This window comes from Sorex fumeus, unplaced genomic scaffold, assembly GCF_029834395.1.
Source record: "Sorex fumeus unplaced genomic scaffold, SorFum_2.1 ptg000100l, whole genome shotgun sequence".
NCBI lineage: Eukaryota > Metazoa > Chordata > Mammalia > Eulipotyphla > Soricidae > Sorex > Sorex fumeus.
This window is the reverse complement of record NW_026606157.1, coordinates 11,182,126-11,195,744: the sequence shown is the minus strand read 5'-3', so window position 1 is coordinate 11,195,744 and position 13,619 is coordinate 11,182,126. Positions and strand designations below refer to the sequence as shown.

Genomic DNA, 13,619 nt, shown 5'->3' with positions numbered 1-13,619 from the left:
CCAGCGCGCTGGCACAGCCGTGCCTGGACCTCCCCCTACCCCCCCTCCAACAAACTCCTGGACCCCCCAGGGCACTGACACCCTGGAGTCCCTCCTGGGGACCCTCGGCGAGCCCCAAGGACCTGTGCCCAGTCGGACTGGCCCGTGGCCGGGTAATCCCCAAGGCGCCCGACACACGAGGCGGGAGCTGCGTGGAACCAGCGGCTTTAATGAGTTCCGCCGACCCTGGGCCCGGGCGCGGGCGGGAGAGGCCGGCGCCCCCGCTCACGGCAGCCCCAGGAGCCTCTTCACTGACTCCTTGTACCGGGAGAGGCCCGCCTCACTGTCGCCCGCGTTCTTCAGGCCCACGACCGCCTCCCGGTACTCGGCCACCTCGCGGGAGGCCAGCAGGTCGTGGCGGGCGCGCGGGGCCACGTCCGCAGGCGCCATGCGCTGCAGCGTGTCCAGGACGGTCCGCTCCGACGGGCTGTTCTCCCACGTGTACTCGTCCGCGTCGGCCTCACCCCTGCTCTGCTCCCACGCCTCCGTTTTCTACGAGCAGAAGAGGAAGGACTGAGTCTCGGGCCGGCCCGGGGACGCCGGAGCTGTGCTCAGTTCCCTGGACACAGACTCCAGGTGCCCGCAGGCCGGTCCCGCGGCGAACCAGGGGCGAGATCAGGCACTGAGCAGGCCCCCGAGGTGAGCTAAGAGCACACAAAGCACAGCCAGACCCAGGCCCAGTACCCTGGAGCTCCCTCTTCTCGTCTGTCTGGGAGCACCCGCTGGCTCTGCGCTGCGGGGGGTGGGGGTGCGCATGAGACTCGCCTCCTACGCGGCGCCCAGGATCGACCAGTCACAGGAAGCGCCCGACCCCACGCAGCTCCCCGTCTCCTGACGACCCCGACCGTTTGTCTCGACCTGGGGGCACTGGCTGGCGGCCCACGATCCGACTCGGGCCGGCGCTTGGGTGGAGCCGCTTTGCCGAGGCCACGGGGCGGCTGCCGAGGGACGCGCCCGGTACAGGGGCAGTGTGCGGGTCTGAGCGTGGACAGTCCAGGGAGAGGCCGGTGAGCAGCCACGTGGGGCCCGGCGCTGGCCCCAGGGGGAACCAAACGACCGTGAAGCTGAAGGCGCAGCGAAGCCAACGCCGGGCGCTGAGCGGCCCTGGCTGCCTGGAGGCCGGGCTGCAAGACACCCGGGGCCTCGGGAGGGCAGCGAGCCGGGTGGGGCACGAGGGCCGACGCCCGGCAGGGTCGACTGTGCGTCAGCAGTGAGCACAGCCGGGCCGACCCCACCAAGGGGTTCAGAGGGGGCGTGTGCTCTTCAGCCAGAGCGCAGAGCTCGTGCCCGGCCCCTGCGCTGTCCTGGAGCACCTCAGCCGCTGCCGCTCACCCCGGGCTGTGGCCTGAAGGACGAGCCCCTGCCCCAGCAGGAGGGCGCCCCGGCCATGCCATGCCATGCTGTGCCGCTGCTTGCGGGATGCCCACTGGGCAGCGGGAGGGACCAGGAGCCCTGGCACACTTGGCACCGCCTGGGAGCTTGTCTGGGTCAGCCAGCGGACGGCCACCCTCCAGAACGTCTACGACTCTCCACGTTAAACACACAGACCGCCAACGCCCTCAATGTCTGCTCGGCAGCAGCGGCTCTGAACTGCAAAGGCACCTGGGTCATCTGGGCGTTTCCTTTTGGTTCTCCTGCAGCCACACCCCAGCAGTGCTCCGGGGGGACTCCCGGCTCTGTGCTCAGGGATCACTCCAGGCAGGGCTTGGGGGAACACACGGGGCGGCGGGGACAGGGAGCAAACCCAGGTCGGCCACGTGCGGGACAAGGTCGCTCCGCCCCTTCTGAGTTCTGAAGGCCCAGGCGCGAGCACTGTCCGTTCCGAGCCTGGCCCCGGGTGACCTGAGGGCCTCAGCACCTCCCAAGCCCCCACACCCAGCTGAATGTGCCACAGGGGCCAGCTGGACAGGGGCAGCCCGCTAACGTCTGCACACTTACCCAGGACTCGTGGTACAGGACCGTTAGTAAGTACATTGCGTAATCATAGTTCTGTCTCTTTAGCGGGCACCTTTGGGGGAGAGAACGTAAGACTTTTAGAATGCAGCATACGGAGTAATTTGCAAATTATACAAGCACCCGACGCAAATGATGGCTATGTTCAGGGACTTCCTGCCTGCTTCAGAACAATTCTAACACACTAAAAGTAATCTAAGCAGTTTATCACTTGAGAACACTGAAAAGTGACGTCAGTTATATTTAGCATAGGGCTTTGCTTGCATCACAAATGGAGTTATTGGTAATAGCTTTATACAGTGCTGTCCGACCTTCCTGAGTCAGACTCAGCAGTGCTCAGGGCTCACTCCCAGCTCTGTGCCTAGGCATCACTTCTGGCTCTGTGCTCAGGGCTGACTCCCTGTTCTGTGCTCACGGCCCACTCCCGGCTCTGTGCTCAGGGCTGACTCCTGGCTCTGTGCTCAGTGCTCACTCCTGGCTCTGTGCTCAAGGCTGACTCCTGGAGGGGACCCGGGGACCGTACTGGGTGCCTGGGAGAGAACCCAGGTGAGCTGCCGGCAAGGTAAGTGCCCTCCCCAGCAGCCTTGGCTCCAGCCCCTGTGCAGTGTTCACTATGACCGTGTCCAATCCCAACGCCTAGATCTGGCAGAGTTAAGAGTCGGACAGAAGGCTGGAGGAACAGAACCAAGGTTAAGGCATTTGCTTTGCCTGTGGCTGACCCAGGTTCAATCCCCGGCACCCCATACGCGTCCCCCAAGCCCTGCCAGGAGTGACCCCTGAGCACAGAGCAAAACAAAACAAAACAAAGAGTGTGGCGAGGAAACGCGCTTCTCTGCTGAGCTGACCTGAAATGCAGGCAGGGTCACGCGCACCTGACCCCGGGGTCACAGGCAGCACGTGCAACTGGCCGTGCTGGAGAGTGACCCCCCTGCCCCACCCTTTCCTGTGCATGCTGTGAGGAAGCCGGGGCATCCAGGCCGGCAGCCTCTCACCTGTCCGTCCTGATGGTGAGCACGTCTGTGCTCTTGCAGTACCGCTCTCCCACAAGCTTAATCAATTTTTTCTTCGCATGATCATCCAAATTCAAACTGGAAAGTTTAACCTAAAATAAATAAATAAATATACACACACACACACATATAGGAAACAATTACTTTAATGAAAATTAAATTACTTTAATAGACTTTAATATATAAGAGAACAGAGGCAATGCTCTTTACATTAGCCGTAAACAGCCAAAAGGAAGCCTTCCACACCCCTCACGGAATCAGCAAGGGCCCCCGAGGGGCGAAGGAAAGGCCTGAGCAGTGCCAGGGCTATGCCGTGCTGAGGGCCCCACCCGAGCCCCCCCTGAGGGCGCACTGCCAAGAGAAGCGAGAGCCTGGGCAGAACCAAACTCGGTGGCAGCAAAGTCGATGTAAAGGATAAATGGAAACAAGAGCCCTAAGAAACTTCCACCCATCAGGCGATCGTTCTAACTCGTGTATCGGCACTTCGAGGACCAACATCTGAGAGAAGGTAGAAGGTGCCCGCCATAGAGGCAGTCTGGGGGGCAGCAGGAAGGAAACTGGGCACGAGGGTGGTGGGGAATGTGCACTGGTGGAGGGACGGGTGCTGGAACTCCGTATGACTGAACCCAATCACGAACAGCTCTCTCACGGTGATTCAATTAAAAAAATTCTTTAAAAAGCCATTCCATGACCACTCTGACCACTAATAAATAATACGGAGAATTCCTTCTAAGGAAATCACAAATTTATCACGTTATAAAATACGGCCACATCTAAACATATAAGAAACACATCACTTCTTTCCAGCAGAATGAGAATTTGGGGGAGTGATTTTTCCTTTTAAAACTCCCCTGGCAGGGACTGAAGACCGTTTAGAAAGCCGGGCCCTTGCCGTGCGTGCAGTGGACCCATGTTCGGTCCCTGGCACACCATGCGGACCCCACGCACCGCCACGAGCCATCTCTGAGCACAGAGCCAGGAGTAAGCTCTGAGCACCAAGTGTGGCAAAACCTCTCCCCTAAAAAACATAGCCCCCTCACTAAAAGGGTACCAAAAAATCATGAAATTTAATAAGAAATGTAAGACTTTTCATTTCCAAAAATTTAAGTCTTCTGACTTTATTAAGAAATTGTCAAAAATAAGCGACAATGATGCCGATAGCTATTAACAGCCACTTCAGTACTCACGTTTGCGTGAACACTGTTTTAGGGGGCTCCCCCGGCTATCCTTGGAAGACAAGCCCAGGACTCCTGCATGCAAAGCAAACACTCCACCCTGTGAACCCATCACCCCCCGCCACCCTATGGACATTTACAGTGTCCTTGTTACACGGGGCTCAGGCCAGGCCACAGGAAGCCCCATGTGCCGTGCCTGCGTCACTCCATCCATCCCAGCCGAGCGCCTGGCACGACAGGCCATGACGTGCTGAGCTCCCTCACGGTCCTGAGGCTGGTCTTTATCCCACCTGCCGTATTTCAGTACCCAAAACTGCACTCGTCGCCTCACCGGAACTGACATTTCCAGTAGGATGTGTTCTGCGTAGCCGCGTGATGCCCGTGTCCCAGAAGCTAGACAACTGAGACACGCCGGGGGGGCGAAGCGATAGCACAGCGGGGAGGGCGCTGGCCTTGCATGTAGCCGAACCGGGTTTGACCCCCGGCATCCCATATGGTCCCTAATGCAATGCCAGGAGCGATCCCTGAGTGCAGAGCCAGGAGTAACCCTGTGCATCACCAGGTATGACCCAAGAAAACAAAACCAAAAACACCACATTAGGAATTACTTTCCGCCGGCACTTCAAGGTCCCCGGTCAATGATGTCGAGGAACAAAGGAAGGGTGGGGGGCACGAAACAGCCAAGGGGCGGGCTTGAAGTGAGCACAGGCTCAAGGCACTGGTCCTGCAGCAATGCCGGTTTGATCCCAAGCACCGGCTCCGACTCGCCAAGCCCCACCAGGAGTGACCTCGGGCAGAGTCAGGGCAAGCCCCGCGCACAAAACCAAAGCGCGCTGGTAATGTTTATTATAGAGGGGCGTGTCTGCATGTCCACTTTAATCCCACACAAAAGACCCCAAAACAGGAAACCTTCGTCTGAACTGACTGACGCTGCGCCCCGAGACTCACTGTCTCTTCTCTGGTGTTCCACGAGCCACCAAAATCCTCACAGACGGCTGGGAGACACACAGGGGTGGGGTCAGCTGACATGCACTGCAGCCCCCCAGCAGGTGCAACTGTGGGGTCCACCAGCAAGACCCCTCCCCCCCCACCGGGTCACCCTCCAACCCTAAGCTCCTGAGGGCCTCTCTTAGGTGGAAGGAGTTTAGAGACACGGAAAAGCTTGACAGTTAGTTACACAATGTAACAAAAAAGTTACAAGCTGATCAGACACCACTGCCGCCTCTCGGACCCCATTCCCTGTGGTGAGCTCAATCCCGCCTTCCAACTGCCCCGTGGGACAGCTCCCCGTGGGCTCCGGACACCATGTCCACATGCTACGTATGGCCCACCTGCAGGTCATCACTCACCCTCAACGTGACCACCCGCGCCTTGGGGTTCCGGATGGACGGCCCCGACGAGACGTAGTCGGCCGTCTCCACCTCCACGGGGAAATGCTTCTCGCACTTCTCGCTGGTGTCCAGAGCCGCCGGCCACTCGGTGCAGAAGTCTGTGGGTGGAGATGGGGTGTCGGTGAGAGCGGCCCCCGCGGCCCCTCCGGGTACCCCTGCGGACACACACAACATCCGAGCAAGAGGCACAGTCTGGGCGGCCCTGCGCTCCGAGGGACCCAGGAGGACGTTCCGGAGAGCACAGAGCAGGCACACACAGGCCTGCCAGCTCCTCCACAGTGCCCGAGCGAACGGGGACAGATTTCAAAGGCGATGGCAGGTTCAGGCCTGAGGGAAGGTTCCAGAAAACTGGTCCCGGGAACGGAGAGCAGCTCCCAGGGGGCCCGAGTGACCATCACAGCAGCCCCACCCCACGCCTGTGGCTTGGCTCCTGGCCTCAGCCTGCGGCCTAGCCATGTCCTAGGCCCCCTTTCCAGTGCTTGGACACAGGCAGCATGCAAGGGACAGAAGAGCCCCCGGCCGGAGGAGGAGGAGGGTCACCGTGCCCCTGTCCCCCTAGGTCCCCTCAAAGAAAACTTCATTCCGCGGCTCCTTTGCAGAACAGCCCCCAGGACCTGGTTCCACGGGCCGGCCCACGAGCCTCGCCTGCGCTGGAGCCACGGGGCCTGGTGGGGGCCAGACAGCCTCGCTCCGGGGACGGTGCCTCCATTCCCGGGACGGAGCATCTGTCAGCATTCCCAGTCTCCGAGCACAACACTGACGCTCAGAGCCGTGAGGGCACCCGGCAGGCTCCCGGGGGAGCTTCTGCACAGCCCACGCCCAGGCCAGCCCCGCAGAGACGGCACAAGGGAAATAGGCCCGACTGTTTCTTTTCTCCTCGACTGCAGTGACAGACGGTGGCCCCCGCTCTCTCTCAGGGACCCAGTGACGGCCTGAAGGAACGGCCAGGAGACCTTGCAGGGACTCGGCTCTCGCTCCCCCCCTTCCCCCCCCCGCCCGGTAATTATGGTCGTGGTCGGCCGTCTGACTTTCCTGCGCTTCAGAGTTTCCACTTGCCGGCTGGATATAAAACATGAACTGACCTACTTTCAGAGAAAAAGGAAAAGACAGATCTGAGAAGCCTCTGGGTTATTTGGAAGAGAATTCCAGAAGCTGGCAGAGCGCAAGGGTAAAATTAGAAACGATTAAAGTACTTTAATGCTGTAGAACGTGCTGCGGCCTTTTCTGAATCGGCTGTTAGGAAAGTCTTTTCTTTAAAAACGCGCCAGCGTCTCAGGGACGCTGCACTTACACGACCAGCCCCCAGGTTACGGATGCACATAAAAACCGCTCTGTGAAAAGAGAAAGGGGATTCATCGCTTGGCACAGAATTTGTTAACTGGCTTTAGAAAGACTCCAAGGGCCATCAGTGACCAGTACCCACCGGGGCCAAGGCCCGAATCCTCCCAGAAGCCCCGGAGAGAAAGCCTCTGGGAACACTCGGGTGACCCGTAACGCAGCACACCAGGCCGCATGGGGCAGGCCGAGAAGCTGCCGTCTCGGGAAGCAGGTGCTGAGCTCAGCATGGCTGGCTCTGCTCACACGATCGAAATCAAACCTCAAGAAGGGAAACGACTGAAAACTTCAAAAGAGGCCTCTGCATCTCTCCTTGCATTTCTCAAGAAAAGGACCTTCCCAAAGCTCAGATTCCAACACAACCAGGCTCGCCATCCCATTTTCACCGCGTCCCCCTCCCGGCCAGGACCCTAAGCAGGCGGACGCGACCCCGAGGCAACCCCTTAACAACCCGCGGCAAGCTCCTGACTGAGATGTCCCCGATGAGCCAGCGCACCTCGAGGACCCTCCGGCCAGCCCAGCCCTGCGCAGAAGGCCCAGCAGGAAGGACATATGGATGGCCACTGGGGCTGAGGGGCGCCAGGCCTCAACCAGCCAATAAAACCAGTAAGGAGCTCTCAGAACAGACCCGTGTCGCTAGGACACGTGGCCCGGATCAGGCACTGTATGTGTGTGTAACAGAGTGTGTAGCTGACATACAAGCAACACAATCACGACACATGTGGATCAGGCTCGTCCCCCACGCCCGGTCCCCCGAGCACCTCTAGGAGAGATTCCTGCGCAGTTAGCAGCAGCCCTGAGCACCTTCGGGTGTGGTCTCCCCAAAGGCTGAAAACTAAGATAAATGTGTTATGTACAGAGGGACCGAAACACACGCAATGAACAGACCAACGTACGATGGACGGCAACGAGGAGGAAGGAGGCGACACGCCCGCACTGCATCAGTCCCTGCCTTGTCCAAACTCAACTCCGCAGTCTCCCCACCAGGATGCGCAGGGGCTCGGCCCCGCCCTAAACCACCTTCAGCTGCGTGCAGCGAGATGTCTCCTACCCCCTCACTTCTCTGAGATGACCCACCCCTGACCCGCCCGGGCTGACTAGGACTTCTGATTCTGTCGTCCAGAGCCACTCGTACGGTGCTGAGCAGGAACGGATAAGCACACACCTAAGTGCAGACCTGACAGACAACGATTCATCGAAGACAAAGGAAAAATTCTCCCTTGCAAAAAGAAACTCAGCCTCAGAACGTACCATCCTCAGAGACGCCTTCCCCTGTCTCTGAGCCGTCGCCGACATGGAGCTGTAGGTTCAGGGCATCTCATGTGCCCACCTGACCCAACTACACCTGTCAGAGCGGTCACATGGCCCCGGTCACACCTTGCAGGGAAGACCATCCCCTCCGTGCTCTGAACCCACCGGCCAACATCGCCCTCGCCTGCCCCCTCCCCCACGACTCACGGCACCTTCACAAAGTTTGGCTTTGAGGCTTCCCCTGTAAGAGAAACCGGATTCTGTACTCCTGCGACTGTTTCCCCTTTGTGATGCCCACTCTGGTCACAAAGGGCCAACAATGCCCATCTCCAGAGTGAACAGTTCATGGTGTAGTCATGCCTACACGCGCGCACGCACACACACATACACACACACACAAATCACAGACACACGCAAATACACAGACACATATGCATATGCATGCACGCACACACACACACACACACACACACACACACACACACACACACCCTCAAGCCAGTGATCAATGGGGGCTGTTGTGGGTGCGCTGGCGTCCCCCAGGGGCAGCTGTCCCCCCAGCCCTGGGCTTCCACTCTCCGCGTCACCCTCCTGCCCGGCGACGGGTGGCCCTCTGGTGGCCATCCACAGAGCTCCCACAGACCCCGGCAGGGCCAACCCCACTCTGCCCCGCCAGCCTCCTCACGGGCTGATGTACACGTAACGCTGCTGTCTCACTGACGCACATTCTCCTCCCGTGTATCTGTCAGGAAATGCGGCCTCATAAAATGAATTCGGAAGCTCCCCACGGCTGGAAACGGGATTCCAAGTTCACAGAGTGATCACTTACCTTTGAGAGCCTGGCAGTGCTTTCTGATTGCCACGGGAGTCAGATGCAGGAAATTGGGAACCTTAAGAGAGATTTCAAAGGCACGTGAGTCAAATGTTCTAACATATGAAAGATAAGAATTTCCTCGAAAGCTAAAACAAAGGCCCAGTCTTCTGCCCCACACGGCCACGTACAAGCCCAGGCACTGCTGACCCGATGCCCAGCACAGACGTTCAAGGGGCCGAGTGAATGCAGTGGGCAGGGTGCCTGCCTTGCACACGGCTGACCGAGGTCTGACCCCAGCAGCACCGAGTGTCCTGAGCGCAGAGGCAGGGCTAAGCCCTGAGCGACGCCGGGTGTGGCCCACAAACAAACAAACCAACAAGCACCCCCTGTGACACTGAGGGCAGGACAGGGATGGGAAAGAATAATATTCCCTGACAGTCTCCCTTTCTCCATCCAAAGTTGTAAGAAGCAGATCCCGGAGGACGAGACACAGAACAGGGTCGAAGCTCGTGCCTGGCACACAGCCCAGCCCAGTCCAGCCCCGAAACCACATAGTCACCCAGTGTCGCCAGAGACAGCCTGGGGGCAAGATGACCCGACAGCACATCCTGGGGCCCCAGGACGGGACCCCAGGCCTCCTGAGCACTGCTTCGGAGAGCCACCCCACCCCAGAAAAGCGGAGTCTGAGGCTGGAGTGCAGGCGGGCACCCCCATGCGCCGCACACACGGCGCAGAGCCTTTACTCCCCGGAGCTCAGCCTCCAGGTGGGGCCCTCCGCTTTCCTCACTCTCGGCTGAGAGACGCAGCGGAGAAAGGAAAAGGGAAGCCCGGGACTAACCAGCCACATTCTTAAATGCTGGATTCTCTGTGCTCTCGCGATCACGGGTGATCCAGACACCCATTCAATACTCCGGGAAGGAAATTGAAAGCTAAAGGGGACAGGGGAGGAAGGGCAGGGAGGAGGCCCAGGGCAGTACCCTCACCTTGAGGAGCTCCAGGTTGCCCTCCTTGGCCATGGGCACGCCCCTCTTCACGGGGTAGCCCATGCGCACGGGGAGGGGCACGGCCGAGGGCTTGAACGGGGCTGCCACGGGGTACACGCTCGGCCAGTCCTGGTCCACGGCCATCTTCTCTGTCCTGGGGGGCAGCGCCTGTGGACAGAGGGGGCGTCCGTCGGGGCCCGCGGGGCAAACCCAGGTGCAGCCCGGGCAGAGCCAGGAGAGGCACCACGGCCAACAGGCCCACGCGGGCGCCAAAGGCCTCGCGCCCTGGCCTCCGGGAACCTGCCTCTCGGCAAGGCGGCTGCTGCAGGGGACCCGGCCCACCGGCCATCCGCCACCCGCCAAGGTCCCTGACTCCTCATTCTGCCCGCGGAGGGGTAGGACACAACTCGCAGTGTCTGGAAGTTTGACAGAAGCAGCGCCCGGGGTGACGCTGAGAACTCGGAAACAAGGGCAATCCGAGGAAGATGACAACCGAGAACTTCAAGTCCACAGAGTCGCTCAGTCGGTAAGGACGGGATGGGAAAAGTCTATTTCCTAGACCCAGACACCGGCCACGTGAGGCTCAATCAGACCGACATGAAAACGGAAACCAGCAGGGAGGGCACCTGCCGGGGTCCAGCCCTGTACCCCACGTGGTATCTGAACACTGCCAGGAATAATTCCCAGGCGCAGACCCAGGACTGGCGTGTGCAGTAGCTCCCCGCCTCCAAAAAAGCAGGGGCCAGAGAGACAGTACAGCGGGTAGGGTGCTTGCCTGCCCCAGAGCGGACCTGGGTTCGATCCCTGACACTACACCAGGTCCCTCCGCACCGCCAGGGTTCCGTGAGCAGAGAGCCAGGAGTGAGGCTTGCGCAGACTGCAAATCAAAAATAAATGAACAACTGCACGTCCTGGTCTGTGAACTTCTCCAAGAGGACTCACTCTTGGCGTCTGGCCACACGAGCGTTCCGATACAGCCCCCACGACCGACTGTCCCCATCAGCCCACACTGGCATCACTTCCGAGCTTCTGGGCACCCCCGAGCCAAGAGGACCGAGCAGGCATGACCCTGACCTTTCTCCGGAGAGGCCTGTCCGGTCTGGACGTTCTTGCTGGTGGCCCTGAAAGACAACGGCAGGATGAGTGTGAGGCAGGGAGTCGGCGTGTGCGGACAGACAGCTCTGCAGGCTCGGGTGAACAAGCCGCTTGACCAAAAGGGACAGTCAGAAACAGTTACAGGGGCTGGAGCAATACCCAACCCAAGCACATCCCCACTGCCCCGGCAGTCCAAGCCCTGCCTGCCTCTTGCCCCACCCAGGACTGAGCTCACAGGGCAGCGAGGATGGAGAAGCCCAAACCATGACCCCTCGCCTTCCTGCCTTCCCACGGGCATCTAACTCAGAGGAAAGTGCAGAGCCTGGGCGAGCAGGGAGGGGGCTTGACTTGCTTGCGGTGGACCTGGGGCAGATCCCTGCAACCACAGATGGTCCCGACTCTGTCAGGGGTCATGACCCCTGAGCATCACTGGGTGCAGCCCCCACACCAAAACCAAACCCCATGTCCCAATAAGCGCTCTTCCCGGGAGTGGCCACCGCTCCTCGAGGCGCCCAGACCCCAATTCCTGGCCGGCCCACGGGAACCCTCAACAGTGGGACCACCACCCAGATCCCCGCTGCAGGGGGGACCCCCCCTCCCCCGCCTCCAGGAGGTCCTTCCTGACTACCCCCGCTGAACTCTGCCCCCAGCGCCTCCTGCCCAAATCTCTGAGCCTGACAGCAAGCCCGGCCGGGGAGAGCCCACCTGGCTCCATCGCCTCTGCCAGCCCCTGCCCAGGACACTCAGAGTCCAGTACCTGCAAGAGCTGCTAGAGGGAAGGGCTGGGGAGGAAGGAAAGGCAGACAGGCCACAGGGAAGAGTGGGGCACTAAAAAACTCAACTTTTATCCACCCTCCACGAGAAGTCACCGGGGTATTCGGAGCCCCTGCGGGGCAGGGTGGGCCTTGAGCTTAAGACCCCTTCCTGGGGCGGCCGGCGCTGCACAGACGAGGACAGTGGGCACAGGCCGGTGGTGCGGGCGCAGGGGCCCCTGCAGGGACACCCAGTGGCCCAGGCTAGGTGGGCATCTGGCACTGCTCCGCCTCCCAGGACCCAAGGTCACCTCCAAGGCCTCGGAGGGGGCCACCCCCGCCCCAGGAGGCGCGGCGGGGCCGGAATTCGGGGCTGCGCGTGCACCCGCCGGCCTGCAGCGCGACAGCTCCCCCTGAACAGAGCCCTAGGGTGCACCCCTGCTCCCGGCTGCAGCCAGGGCCCCTTCCCCCTGCGCCCCTGCGCCCTGCCCCCTGCTGCAGCCAGGCACAGGTGCGCCCTCGCCTCTGCGCCCAGCTACAGCCTGGCCCCCTCTCCCCTGACCCCTGCAACTCCGCGCCCAGCTGCAGCCCAGGCCCTTGTGGCCTACGCCTCTGCCCCTGGCCCCCAGCACCCTACGCCGGACCCCTGGCTCTGCACCCCTGCGCCCTGCCCCCGACCCTGGTTCTTCACCCCTCTGCCCTGCGCCCGACCCCTGACCCCTGCCCCCGACCCCTGGCTCTGCACCTCTGCCCCCCTCTGCCCTGCGCCCGACCCCTGACCCCTGACCCCGACCCCTGGCTCTGCCCCCTGCGCCCCCCCCCGCGGCGCACACGCCCTCGGACCTGGTTGGGGACTTGGCCGCGCGGCGGCGGCGGCGGCGGCGCAGAGGGTCCGCGGGGCGGCGCAGGGGGTCCGCGGGGCGGCGCAGGGGGGTCGCGGGGCGGCGCCGAGGGGCCGCAGGGCGCGGGGCGCGGGCCGCAGCCACCACAGACCCCCCGGGAGCGCGGCGGCCGCCATGGCGGGACTCGCGACTGCGCACGCGCGCGCCCGCCCCGGCGCCGGAACCGGAAGTGCGCGGGGCCCGGCGGGGTCAGAGGGCGAGTCGGCGGCCCCGCCCGCGGGAGCGACGCCCCGAGGGGCCGCGCTGGGGCGGCGGGCGGGCGCCGGGGCGCTGGGGGAAGCCGCGCGGGGGGTCGGGCCCCCCCTCCGGGCTGCAGGGCACCGACGCGCGCTCCGCGGCAGGACGCTGGTGTGCACCGACGTGCGCCCTGCTGCACGCGCCGCTGCAAAGTGCGCTCCGCTGCGTGCCCGTGGGCGAGCATTCGTGTGCACGCACTTGCTGCACGACCACTAACGTGCATGGATGTGCATTAATGTGCACTCTGCTGCACGCACACTAACGTGATCCCCGCTGCACGCACATTTTTGTGCGCTCTGCTGCATGCTCCGACGCATGGCATTAACGTGCGCTCCGCTGCGTGCCCGTTGGCGTGCCTTAACGTGCACGCGCTCTGCTGCACGACCACTAACGTGCATGGATGTGCATTAATGTGCACTCTGCTGCACGCACACTAACGTGATCCCCGCTGCACGCACATTCGTGTGCGCTCTACCGCATATGTTCCGCCGCGTGACATTAACGCGCGCTCCGCTTCATGCCCGTTCACGCGCGCTTCGCTGCACACACCCCCGTCAATGTGCGCTCCGCCTCTAACCCGCTTGGTCTCATTCCTCCGTGGTAGGAATAAGACCTAAGAAAGCATGGCCATTCTTTTTTTTATTTTTTTGCTTTTTGGGTCACATCCGGCGATGCACAGGGG

The 13,619-nt window shown here is 61.6% G+C and overlaps 1 protein-coding gene across 1 annotated transcript; it reads right to left on the bottom strand.

The window, feature by feature from the left end:
• Positions 1-212: 212 nt before the first annotated feature.
• MRPS35 (mitochondrial ribosomal protein S35) lies at positions 213-12,816 on the bottom strand. The gene is made up of 8 exons (XM_056134628.1): positions 12,642-12,816; positions 11,026-11,072; positions 9,952-10,119; positions 8,984-9,044; positions 5,527-5,666; positions 2,985-3,094; positions 1,978-2,047; positions 213-531 (listed from the first exon to the last, which is right to left on the bottom strand). The coding sequence occupies exons 1-8, from the start codon at positions 12,814-12,816 to the stop codon at positions 265-267; spliced, it is 1,038 nt and encodes a 345-aa protein (XP_055990603.1). The 3' UTR covers positions 213-264.
• Positions 12,817-13,619: the final 803 nt, after the last annotated feature.